The 13,639-nt window shown below is 39.6% G+C and overlaps 1 protein-coding gene across 1 annotated transcript in view; it reads left to right on the forward strand.

Moving 5' to 3' along the window:
- LOC143815468 (acetylserotonin O-methyltransferase-like) overlaps nucleotides 1-9,039 on the forward strand; it is a 140,789-nt gene extending 131,750 nt beyond the window's left edge. Inside the window, exons 6-8 of the mRNA XM_077294684.1 lie at nucleotides 1,178-1,318; nucleotides 2,980-3,102; nucleotides 7,413-9,039. Coding sequence (XP_077150799.1) covers nucleotides 1,178-1,318; nucleotides 2,980-3,102; nucleotides 7,413-7,630 — 482 coding nt within the window. The 3' untranslated portion in view covers nucleotides 7,631-9,039. The remainder of the gene's footprint in view (nucleotides 1-1,177; nucleotides 1,319-2,979; nucleotides 3,103-7,412) is intronic.
- The last annotated feature ends 4,600 nt before the right edge of the window (nucleotides 9,040-13,639 follow it).

The following is a 13,639-nucleotide window of genomic DNA, read 5'->3' on the forward strand; positions in this document are numbered from 1 at the left end:
CGCTCTATCTCCCAGGGTGTCCTTCCGCTGTTTCCCTGCTGAGCCTCTTCCTCCTCTGTGCTTCTTCCCTCTAAGCTCCTCCACATTCAACTCCTTCAATTTCTCACTCTTTCGAGGGGTTGCAGCTCCCTTGTGGCTGCTCGGCCCCTCCGTCTGCTCCAGACATTCTTCTCCTATCCTCACTCCTCTGCTACTCCCTTCAACTGAACTGACTCCTTCTCCAGACCAGGATACATAAAGTCCAAGGAAGTTCCCCTGAATCCGGGTCCTGAGCTCCCCCTCCTGGCCTAGATTCAGATGTGTTGAATGTGTGTGCCTTACCTGATAGAGAGAATCTCCCTTGCCTCCAAGTGTGATATCAACCCTCCCTGAAAGAAAGTCAACATCACTGCAACAACCGGTTACCTGGGGTGATGCACATACACCTGACTATAATGCTACAAAATCCCTGACTGTGCAAACATACCAAAAAAATGCATGCTGTTATGAAGACAAAAGGCCGTCACACCAAATATTTATGTGATTTAGATTTCTCTATTGTTGATTTACTTTACATTTTGGTAATTAATAAAATTAAACTATAAGCAATTCTATTTTGAAATTATTCTTACTTTGTAGCATTTTTCCCACACCTGCGTAAAACCTTTTCTTAGGCTGCCGTCACACTAGCAGTATTTGGTCAGTATTTTACATCAGTATTTGTAAGCCAAAACCAGGAGTGGAACAAATAGAGGAAAAGTATAACAGAAACATATGCACCACTTCTGCATTTATCTCCCACTCCTGGTTTTGGCTTACAAATACTGATGTAAAATACTGACCAAATACTGCTAGTGTGACGTCAGCCTTAGTGGTATATGCAGCATGTATACATACATTTGTCAGCAGTTTACATGGAAAACTATTTCTTTTCTTTTAGGATGTTCCGGAGCTCTTGCAAAACAATTTTGAGCATCATTCCAACTCCAGACCTCCGTGGGATATTAGTTGTGATTTACGTTGATCATTTTTAGGTTTTATTGTTCTCAACACATTCCACTATGTAATGAATAAAGATTTACAACTGGAATTTTTCATTCTGTGATATCTAGGATGTGGGATTTTAGTGTTCCCTTTATTTTTTTGAGCAGTGTATATTTGTCAGCAGTTTACATGGAAAACTATTTTTTTCTTGTAGGATGCTCAGGAGCTCTTGCAAAACAATTTGTATCTAGATACAATGAGTCAACAGTCACCATAATGGACCTGCCCAAAGTTGTGCAAACAGCTAAGAAACATTTTATAACAGATAAGGATCAACAGATAAATTTCCTTGAAGGTGCAGTAAACAAAATTTCATTGGTTATAAAAAGGAAGAACATTTAAGATGTGTATTGACTTACTAGCTGTACATTCAGTGTACAGATATATAGTATAACATGGTTTTTAATGGAGGACATTGTACTTTGTCACTGACTTTTGATATGGAATCTGTACTTTGAGGGTTACTTAAAATGACCTTTGTCTCAGATAGGCTTAGGTAGCATTCACCACCGTTCATTTGCCAGGCACATACACAGAAGCTTTGAAAAGAATAATTTATACAACCAATGGATGAATTTAACGTCAGGTGATAAGCTTTTATTTACATAACATGGAAAGCGACATAACTTCTGTCAGGGAGTGCATATGTCAGTACTGGCTCACCCGAATAGATCACAGTTCATTCTCCTGGAGCAAACTTCACACAGAATAGGTACAATTCTAACAGTCTCTGTATCCCCTTTAGGCCGAGCTCCAGCAGCTTTCAGCGTCAAACAGAAATGTTCAATTCCATACCCAGTTCACCCTAAACAGGTTGAAGCTTCCACATGTTACTCTGCTGCTCCAGCACACAGACTGCTCAGCTTTCCTAGCTGACCCCTGCAGTCTCTCTTCAGAGAGAGAGCGCTAGTCTCTCTCCCAACTACAGATCACATTTCAGCTGCTCACTCACCAGCTTCAACACACTGCTCAACATTCAGCAAGGTGAACACTTAGTCTGGCTATATGCAGAGCTAGCCAGTTGATCTAATAATTTTTAGGAGAGTTTAGAAAATTGAAGCTTACATGTAGATATGTAAAAAATACATGAAATGGAAATTATATTTTAAGATAAAAAAATGCAGAATGTGAATAGAGCAGACCTCTCCTTTCTAAACCTTGAGCTATTACTGAAATAAACAATAATTGATTAACCCCTTCCTGACATGTAACGTATAAGTACGTTACACCTCAGGTGCAGGTTGTAGCGCTCTCCATGATCTGAATCCACAATGTGCACCTGTCTCTAACAGTTGAGACAGATCAAGATTTAACCACTATATGCTGCTGTCAGGCACTGACTGTAACATGTAAGTAGTTAAATCTTGGGGGTGGTGGGAGATAAGTATTGTTGCCCAATGGAACCCCTGTGATGCATTCAGAATTCCAATGTGTACTGTGGCAGCGAAGAACTACTTAAGTCCCCATTAGCACCATCTTTGTACTTCTGTGAAGCCCATCTTGGGACAAAGATGGTTAATTTGATTTTTCAAATGACCAAAAAAAAGTTTCCTAGAAAAACTAAAATATGTGACAAATTGTTGCAATTTTCTATAATATTTACAAAAATAAAAATTTTAATTAGTATAAATTAATATAGCTTGTATTGATCTATCAAAATATTACATTATTTAACCCATAAAGTAGGCTCTGTAAAGAAAAAAATGAATACTGTAAATACTGTTTTTCATTCACTTCATGTCTCCCTAGAAAGGCACGAAAAGTGATCAAGAAAATGTACATACTCTAAAATGGTACTAATGTAACATCAAATGAATGATGCCTTTCAATGCCCTCTTGCAGCTTGCAAAAATACCAAAAAGTTATGACTCTTGGAAGAAAAACAATTTCTTGTTATTTTATGCCTGTATTGTCTTAATTTTTTATGTTTACAATGTCTTTTTATCTTTATTAAAGGAGACTTCTTTAATGATCCTATTCCTGAGGCAGACCTATTTATTTTGGCCAGGATTATTAATAACTGGACAGAAGAAAAATGCCTTGCACTGCTGCGGAAGATATACCAGTCTTGTAGACCTGGTGAGCTCATACTCTGTAGGAAAATGACAATGTAAATGTGTTAATGTGATAGACAGGAAAAACCAAAGGCAGATACAATTTCCATTGTAGATTTTTTTTAATCATAAGTTCATTATCTTTAACAAAAATAATAATTTTTTGTTAATGGTAATATTTTTATGTCAAATCTCTATACCATAAATGTCTGATAGATGTGGGTCTCACCTTTGGAACCTGCAGTTATTTAATGTAGTCCAGAAACTCTTTGCATTCAATTTCAACTATGAAAATAGCGTATCAAGATATTGGTGTTTTTTATTTCGATTTTAATTTGACTTTTTACATTTTCATGTGCCTTTTCATAGTGCCTTTAATATACTGTGTGCACAATTATTAGGCAATTTGTATTTTTGATGATTAAATTTATTATTGAACAACTATAGTGCTGTCAGTCAATCCAAAATGTTATTAAACCTGAAACCCGAATACTTAACCTATTCTGACCACCGACGGTAAATAAACATTGACGCTTGCTGGGCTTTGGAACTATCAGCTTTGGACATTGAAGAAAAGGCAATAGCTCAGCAGACACCTATACTGACTAAGCAGCCATAGGTCAAGGGATCAAATTCCAAAACCAAGCCATGAAAATGGCGATCCTTCACATCTAAGCTTTGCATTGTGCCTCAGAAGTAGTTTTCAAGCATATATGGGGTATTGTCATACTCAAGAGAAATTGCATTACAAATTGTACTATTTGTTTTCCCCTAATATAACCTGGGGACAAAGCAACAATTTAATGGAAAAAAATAGTAATTTTTCATGTACTCAGCCCAATGTTATACAATTTTATGACCCACCTGAGGTTTAAAAATGCTCCCTGCCCCCTAAGATGAATTCTTTAAGAGATATAGTTTCTGAAATGAGCAGTGATGTTTTGGGCCTGTCGCTGGGCAACACTGACGTTCAACTCCTTCCAAAGGTTTTCTATGGGGTTGAGATCTGGAGACTGGCTAGGCCACTCCAGGAACTTCATATGCTTCCTATCATTATCATTATCATGCTGAAAGACCCATCCACCTTTCATCTTCAATGCCCTTGCTGATGAAAGGAGATTTGCACTCAAAATCTCACAATACATGGCCCCATTCATTCTTTCATGTACACGGATCAGTCTTTCTGGTTCCTTTGCAAAGAAACAGCCCCAAAGCATGATGTTCCCACCCCAATACTTCACAGTAGGTATGAGGTTCTTTGGGTGCAACTCAGCATTCTATCTCCTCCACACACTACAAGTTTTGTTTCTACCAAACAGTTCTACTTTGGTTTCATCAGATCATATCACATTCTCCCAATACTCTTCTGGATAATCCAAATGCTCTCGAGCAAACAGCTGACGGGCCCAGACATGTACTGGCTTAAGCAGGGGGACACGTCTGGCACTGCAGGATCTGCCAGGGAGGCAGCATAGTGTGTTACTGATGATAGCCTTTGTTACGGTGGTCCCAGCTCTATGCAGGTCATTCACTAGGTCCCTCTGTGTGGTTCTAGGGTCTTTGCTCACCGTTCTTGTGATCATTTTGACCTTACGAGGTGAGATCTTGCGTGGAGCACCAGATCAATCAAGGGAGATTATCAGTGGTCTTGTATGTCTTGCATTTTCTTATTATTGCTCCCACAGTTGACTTCATCCCAACAAGCTGCTTGCCTATTGCAGATTCTGTCTTCCCAGCCTCATGCACTCATGCAGGGCTAAAATTTTGTTTCTAGTGTCCTTCGAGAGCTCTTTGGTCTTCAACATAGTGGAGTTTGGAGTGTGACTATTTGAGTTTGTGGACAGGTGTCTTTTATACTGATAACAAGTTCAAACAGGTGTCATTGCTACAGGTAATGAGTGGAGGACAGAGGAGCCTTTTAAAGAAGAAGTTATAAGTCTGTGAAAGCCAGAAATGTTGCATGTTTTTTGGTGACCAATTACTTATTTTCAACCATAATTTGCAAAATAAATCTTCTCAAAACAGACAAGGTGATTTTCTGGATTTGTTTTCTCATTTTGACTCTCATAGTTGTGGTCTACCTATGATGTCAATTACAGTCCTCTCATCTTTTTAAGTGGTAGACCATGCACAATTGATGGCTGATTAAATACTTTTTCCCCCCACTGTAGCTCATCTTTAATAATACTGACGTAGTGAAGGTTTTGCACATTACTGATCCAGCCATAGACCTATACATCTGGTCCATCAATAGTCACTCTCATCTCTTCAGTGTATAAAATCTCTAAAAATCTGTTTTTAGATATTTCTTGGCCCAGTCTTGACATTTCATCATTTATATCTTGTTCAGTGCTCGTCGGGTTCCAGCTTTCCTTATTTTGGCCATTTCTCTGAGCACTTATCTCCCTTTACTTCTGAGAACTCCAGGGAGGTTGCAGTTCTGGAATGTAAGACTACTGGAGGATAACGGGTTCCTGGTTGCTTTATGTTTAATTCTTCTCAAATCTTTGACAATGATTGCATCTTTTTTTCTCTGCAAGTTTCCTCTACAGAGAGGAAGAAGACATGAACTCTACTGCCACCTATTGGAAATAACAAACCTAAAAGTCAATATCGACCATTTAACAAACTTTGCTGCAAAAAGTAGGATAAAAGCCAAACCAGAATTTCAGTTTGCAGACACGTGTTTCGTGGTATTGCCCTTCCTCAGTGCAAAGCATGAGATCTGATTTGGCTGTATGAGATGCCACTGACTTGGGTTTAAGGGGTAATATTTCTCCTTGTGCAGAGTGACATGCCTGACATGCCAGGGTAAGGCCTATAGGCCATGCAATATTCCTCTCTCCAATAGTTTTGTGACCTTGCTGACCATTTGCAACACAACTTTTGATGATTCTGTGCTAACGACCCAATATCTTAGCAATTGCATTCCTTTGTAAAATGTTTGAAAAATAAAAATGTGTTAGTCAGTTAAAGAGAATCTGTTAGTAGGATGAACGCTCTTAACCCATCTATATGTGCATGTAGGATATAGAAAGTTGAATAAAATGATACCTCGATATTTACAATCAGATGTTTTGCTCAAGAGGGTTTTTTTGTGTGTGTAAATATGCGTTACAATCTATGAGCCAGATACTGATCTGAGATTCTTCCTCCAGAGATTATTTTAAATGAAAGGGGCAGTTACCAGTGTAATCACAGACAGCTCTGAGAGAGTTTAGAACTAACACAGTACAGCAGAGCTAACACTGGTTTAAAACAAAGTTCACTTCCGTTGTACTAACACATTTACAGTGCAGGTGTTCAGTCTTACAGGCAGCCAGTGTGTGTGTGGGGGGGGGGGGAAGAGCAGAGCTGACATCACTGCAAATGTGTTTGCAATAAGACAAGATTCAACTCTGCTGTGCTGTGTTGGTTATCATCAGGCACAACTCTGCAGGCAAGCTGCCAACACTATGAGAGAAAAAGTGCTGCTGCAAATGTTTATTATGAGACAGATTTTGCTTCTGTGTTAGCGCTGATCTCACTGCAGAGCTGTGCGTGATTATGAGAGCAGACTGTCAGTCATTACATGTCTCACACTGGTAATGACAGCTTTCAATTAAAATAATCTCTGGAGCCAAGTCTTAACAGCTCATTTACATATTAGAAATACTTGATTTCTCTAGATTAAGACATTGAACTGCAGATATCAAGATATCATTTTATTCAGCTTCCTATGACCTATATCCCTTTAGACGGTACAGGAGGGTTAATACCTGTGATCGATTACCTTTAAATCTATTTTTTGGCCCATTTTGCCTGAAGAAAACAAGCAGTCTAATAATTCTGCATACGTTGATATTCTTCATATCCTTAGGTCACATCTTTCCTCATTACACAAATATTCATCACCTGATCTGCTTCATCCAATAAGCAGTCACGTTTATACATATTGGAGTTGGAGAATCTGCATTAAAATGATGACGCTCAAAATACTCACTTAACTAATAATTGTAGTGTAGTAATGACATTGGCACTGTACTGTGAGATATGATAAATTCCTGTTGTCTGAGTAATTGTTTATGTTTAGTAGCAAATACATCAGACTATTAGATATCACAATCTTTGGACTTCAGACGCGGCCTTATAATATGGCATATTAATATGTTTTTGATGCTATCAATAAGTAAATTGATATGACATTGATCTGATATGTTATTAATATGTACATTCATAGCTTGATATGTTAAATTGAGCTTATTGTTACAACCAGAGATAACAATCAGAACGTCAGACGGTTCTTGCTTTACCTTTGTGATAATAATTGCCACTATCTCTCTCGGTAATCTTTAGGCGGTGGGGTGCTGCTAGTTGAAGTCCTTTTAAATGAAGACAGAAGTGGCCCCGTGACTTCCCAGCTGCACTCACTGAATATGTTGGTCCAGACAGAAGGCAGAGAACGGACGCCATCTGAGTATACCAAGCTCCTTACAGACTCTGGCTTTAGGGACGTTGAGGTCAAAGCCACTGGAAAGCTACATGATGCAATATTGGGAAGGAAATTAATTTAGACTGACATATTTCAAATATTCATCATTTTAAGGGATTGATTCATTTTACTCTGGATTTCTCCTGCTATCTCAATAAATATCCTGTAGATGTCGCTAGTGTTTCAAATGTTATTAGCTGTTTATATATATATGTATATGCACAGATAGATATTAGACAGATAATGTCTGTAAAGCGATGTGGATTTAATGGCGCTATATCAGTGAGTAAAATAAACAAATAAATACGGTAGATATGAGATAGATTATCTGATTAGATAGAAACCGGAGATAGATAAAAAAAAATGAAGCAGCGTTAATAGTTATGTTGCCGGGTGCATGCCTTCAGAGGTTTACCTAAACCCTATAAATAACTAACAAACAAGGAGGGCAGCAAAAAAATGTGCAAAAAAAGGCTCTTTATTTAGCCAGTAAAGTGCAATGTCACTTTTCGTCAAGTGCAATAAAAAAGAAGGCAGCACTCCAAAATCAATAAGCGAAACGTGTGGGTATTTTTTGACAACAGTGAGCATTTCTCAAGCATTAGACACCTACGTCTTCCTTATTAATTTTGGAGTGCTGCCTACTATTTCATTCTAGTTTATGGGTGAACACTGAGTTGGTGTTCGGAGGCTTGCACCCTACATTTCGCAGAGCTACTTTAGTTCTTTTTTTAGATAGATATGTGGTATTTATGTATTATGTTGCTACTTTCCCTTTCTGTAATTTGCAATCTGAAATAATTGTCTAAACCATACTTGTGCTTTGAGGTAACTTTTCAGAATAGGCTGTAATGTGTGTACATGAAGAATTACACCATTTCTGGTCATCACATGGCTTGTATCCTCAATTTTTTTTTCTCCCTCTCCAGACTCTCACCAGAATTTTCAGTTCTCTTTGACCTTGGAGATGGAGATGGAGACTATGATGTTTCCAATACACAGTACACACAGAGAGATTAATTCCTATTTTTCTTTATAACACACAAAGAAGTTCCCGCAGCACAGATGTTATTATAGACCAGAACTGAGCATCGTAGATGTGAATCTTGCTATGGGGGTGCGAGAAAACAGTTGTCCTAGGATAAACTAAACTACTAACCGCATCGCAATCAGTTTCTCTTGTTTTTCTCTATTCTCTATTAAGTAAAATAGTAGTTGTAACCTGACACCTCACTGTTCTGGCAGTCCATTTTTCCACAACAAAGTCAGATTTTACCAGTTTTTCAGAGTGATAAATTCAGCAGGCAGGGTGAGGGTATGTGCACACGTCAGGATTTCTTGCAGAAATTTCCTGAAGAAAACCGGAAATTTTCTGCAAGAAATCCGCATTTTTTTTTTGCGTTTTTCCCGTTTTTTTCGCGGTTTTTTTTTTAGCATTTTGCAAGTGAAATTAGCTTGCAGAATGCTAACGTTTTCCAAGCGATCTGTAGCATCACTTGGAAAACTGACTGACAGGTTGGTCACACTTGTCAAACATACTGTTTGACAAGTGTGACCAACTTTTTACTATAGATGCAGCCTATGCAGCATCAATAGTAAAAGAATGTTTAAAAATAATTAAAAAAATTAAAAAAATGGTTATACTCACCTGCAGACAGCCGATCTCCTCAGCCGCTTCCGTTCCTATAGATGGTGTGTGTGTGCAGGACCTTCGATGACGTCGCGGTCACATGAGCGGTCACGCGACCAATCACAAGACCGTGACGTCATCGCAGGTCCTTCACACACACCATCTACAGGAACGGAAGCGGCAGCATGCACCGCTGAGAGGAGGGAAGACTCCGGGGCCATCAGAGGGTGAGTATATCACTATTTCTTATTTTAATTCTTTTTTTTTTTACCAATTATAGGGTGTCCAGTCCGTGGAGGAGAGTCTCCTCTCCTCCACCCTGGGTACCAACCGCACATAATCTGCTTACGTCCCGCATGGTGGGCATAGCCACATGCGGAAAGTAAGTAGATCAATGCATTCCTAGGTGTGCGGAATCCCCGCAATTCCGCAAATTTAATGAACATATTGCTTTTTTTCCGCAATGCGATTTTTTCGCGGAAAAAAATGCAACATTTGCACAAGAAATGCGGAATACACTGTAAATAATAGGAGGCATATGTAAGCGTTTTTTTTTCGCTTTTTTATCACGTTTTTATAGCGAAAAAACGCGAAAAAAACGCGAAAAATACTGAACGTGTGCACATGGCCTGAGGGTATGAAGTGGTTCATAAGTCAAGAAGGAAGCAGAATTCTCTGATAACATACAGTGCTCAGAATAAATGAGTACACCCCCTTTGAAAAGGAAGATTTCAATGAATATCTCACTGAACACATGAAAAATTTCCAAATTTTTGACAACACTGGGCTTTATCGAACCTTTCTTTTAACCCATAACATGGAAGTAAGTATAGCAAATATAACTCTCATTACAAAATCTTCAGGTTTATTCAGATTAGTTGATACAAAAATCAATACATCCCACATCAAAAATTACTACATCTAGTATTTTTTATGTCCTCCTTCATTTTTCAGGTTATCACCAATTCTTCTTGGAATGAACAAGATGACGGCATTGCAAAATTTAACTTTTTCCATTTTTGAACAGCTTTCTCTTTTTAGAGCCTGGATGCTGGTTGGAGAGAAATCCTCAACTTGTCTCTTCAAAATTCACTTTAGGTGTTTGACTGGGCTCACATCAGGAGACATACATGGCCACTGAATCACTTCCCCCTTGTTCTTTTTTAGAAATACAACAGTGGCGTTAGTTGTATGTTTTAGATCTTTGTCATGTTGAAAAAGTGCACTTCTACCAAGAACAAAGAGTGATCGTAGTATCTTCTATTTCAATACAGAGCAATACATCTGCAAATTCATAATACTATCAATGAAATGTAGCTCCCTGACAACAGCAGATCTCCCCTCATTAGGAAGGACACTGCCATTACTAGCTCACCATTCATTCTTCACCTTTATGACGCCATAAAGTTTTGAAGTCATCAGTTAAAACACTTATCTTGGTCTTAGCACTCCAGAGTATAGAATCATAGGAGTATTTCTATTTTTCAGCATAGACCATGGCAAATTGTAGGTGGCTTTTATGTGCATGGCTTTAGGAGGGTCTTCCTTTGTGGACGACACCAATTCATGCCATTCCTTTGCAGTGCACACTTTGTTGTGTAACAGGAAGCACTCACCTGGTTTGACTTTGTCCAGCATTAGCCTAGTGCAGCAATCTTGCATGTCAATTTTCTTCAACCTTTCTCATCAGAACAGGCTCCAGTCGGCCTTGATGTCTCTGTTCCATCTTTGCTACATTTTTGTATCATTTTTGCTACAGGATCTGAATGATAAGTAATTATTTGATGACCTTCTTGTAACCTTCACCTATCTTGTGTAAAGAAATGATTTTCTTTCTTGGGTCTTGTGACATTTCTCTTCCATGTGATGCTATTGCTGTCATGAAACTGAAATGGGAAGGGATTTTGTTCGTTACGTATCATCCTTTTATAGTCAACTGTCTGCTGGACGCTTAATCAATAATTAGACTTACCTGTGGTTGAATTCTTGTTGATTAGAAATTTGTAGTTCAAAGTTTAGCTTTGCTCCTAAGGCTTTTATTTGATTGTAGCAATTTTTTCAACATAGTTTTCATGTAATTTTTTAGGAACTTTTATTTGTGAGTGTGTAAAATAACATTATTTTGTCGCTCAATGACCCCCATTTGTGGGAGTATTTTTTTTAGCATGGCATCCCATCGACAATGTTGATTCTAAAAGGAAAGTTAAGGTTTTCTGAAGACCTGTTGGGGTGTACTTATTTATGTTGAACACAAAGTTTCTTCAATTCTGCTGCACTACTGATTTATATAAAGTTTGTTAAAACATTATTGACCAGATCCTTTATGAGGCAGATGCTAATTGTGCTTCAGATAAAGGTGAGGTGATGGGTACACACACATGATCATATAAAGAATACCTGTCTTTAGGGTTATGCGCATTAGACAAAAGGTGTGCCCATATGGTGCTGTTATACACTGCTCAATAAAAAAGGGAACACTTAAACAACAGAATATTACTCCAAGTAAATCAAACTTCTGTGAAATCAAACTGTTCACTTAGGGTATGTGTCCACGTTCAGGAAACGCTGCGTTTTTGACGCAGCATTGAGCAGCATGCATAAAAAACGCAGCGTCCAGATGTTACAGCATAGTGGAGGGGATTTCATGAAATCCTGTCTCCACTATGCAGTAAAAGATGCATGCGGCACACCCGAGAAAACTCACAAGCGGCGCGTCTTTTAAGAACACAGCATGTCCTTACATTGCAGAAAAAACTCAAGGACAACGCAGGTGACCTGCCAGTGACCTCAGGTGCAGATTTGGTCAGGATTTTACCTGCATAAAATCCTGACCGAATCCTGAAGCAATCCTGAACGTGGACACATACCCTTAGGATGCAACACTGTTTGACAATCAATTTCAGATACTGTTGTGCAAATAAAATAGACAACAGATGGAAATTAGTGGCAATTATCAAGACACACTCAATAAAGGAGTGGTTCTGCAGGTGGGACCACAGACCACATCTCAGTACCAATGCTTTCTGGCTGATGTTTCGATCACTTCTGAATGTTGGTTTTGCTTTCACACTTGTGGTAGCATGAGACGGACTCTACAACCCACACAAGAGGCTCAGGTAGTGCAGCTTATTCAGGATGCCACATCAATGCAAGCTGTGGCAAGAAGGTTTGCTGTGTCTGTCAGCGTAGTGTCCAGAGGCTGGAGGCGCTACCAGGAGACAGGCCAGTACACCAGGAGATGAGGAGGGGGCCATAGGAGGGCAACAACCCAGCAGCAGGACCGCTACCTCGGCTTTTGTGCAAAGAGGAAAAGGAGGAGCACTGCCAGAGCCCTGCAAAATGACCTCCAGCAGGCCACAAATGTGCATGTGTCTGCACAAACGGTTATAAACCGACTCCATCAGGATGGTCTGAGTGCCCAATGTCCACAGATGGGGTTGTGCTCATAGCCCAACACCGTGCAGGATGCTTGGCATTACTTTTTATTTTCTTAGTGGATTGATTCTTGTCTGGTTTTAATTATGTTTTAATATTTTGTGTGGCGTACCAATAAAATGTACAGTATTGTTAAATAATTTGCTATACAATTTTGTGGTGTGCATTTATTGCAGTGGTGCTTTCTCTTTTTTTGGCCATTATTGTTTACCACTGAGCTTGCACCCCTAGTTTTCCCTTTCCTCTGGTATCTTTGTATATAGTGGTGCACTTGTTTTCTCTATAATCATAGGACGCTTGGCATTTGCCACAGAACACCAGGATTGGCAAATTCGCCACTGGCGCCCTGTGCTCTTCACAGCTGAAAGCAGGTTCACACTGATCACATGTGACAGAGTCTGGAGATGCCATGGAGAGCGATCTGCTGCCTGCAACATCCTTCAGCATGACCGGTTTGTCAGTGGGTCAGTAATGGTGTGGGGTGGCATTTCTTTGGAGGGCCACACAGCCATCCATGTGCTCATCAGAGGTAGCCTGACTGCCATTCGGTACCGAGATGAGATCCTCAGACCCCTTGTGAGACCATATGCTGGTGCGGTTGGCCCTGGGTTCCTCCTAATGCAGGACAATAAAAGACCTCATGTGGCATGTGGAGTGTGTCAGCAGTTCCTGCAAGATGAAGGCATTAAAGCTATGGACGGCCCGCCCGTTCCCCAGACCTGAATCCGATTGAACACATCTGGGACATCATGTCTCGCACCAGCATCTCGATGCACCACAGATTGTCCAGAAGTTGGCAGATGCTTTAGTCCAGATCTGGGAGGAGATCCCTCAGGAGACCATCCGCCGCCTCATCAGGAGCATGCCCAGGCATTGTAGGGAGATCATTCAGGTGCATGAAAGCCACACACACTACATTTCCTTGTCTTGAGGCATTTCCACTGAAGCTGGATCGGCCTGTAACTTCATTTTCCACTTTGATTTTGAGCATCATTCCAACTCCAGACCTCTGTGGGATATTAGTTG

Source organism: Ranitomeya variabilis, chromosome 3 (genome assembly GCF_051348905.1).
Source record: "Ranitomeya variabilis isolate aRanVar5 chromosome 3, aRanVar5.hap1, whole genome shotgun sequence".
Classification (NCBI taxonomy): domain Eukaryota; kingdom Metazoa; phylum Chordata; class Amphibia; order Anura; family Dendrobatidae; genus Ranitomeya; species Ranitomeya variabilis.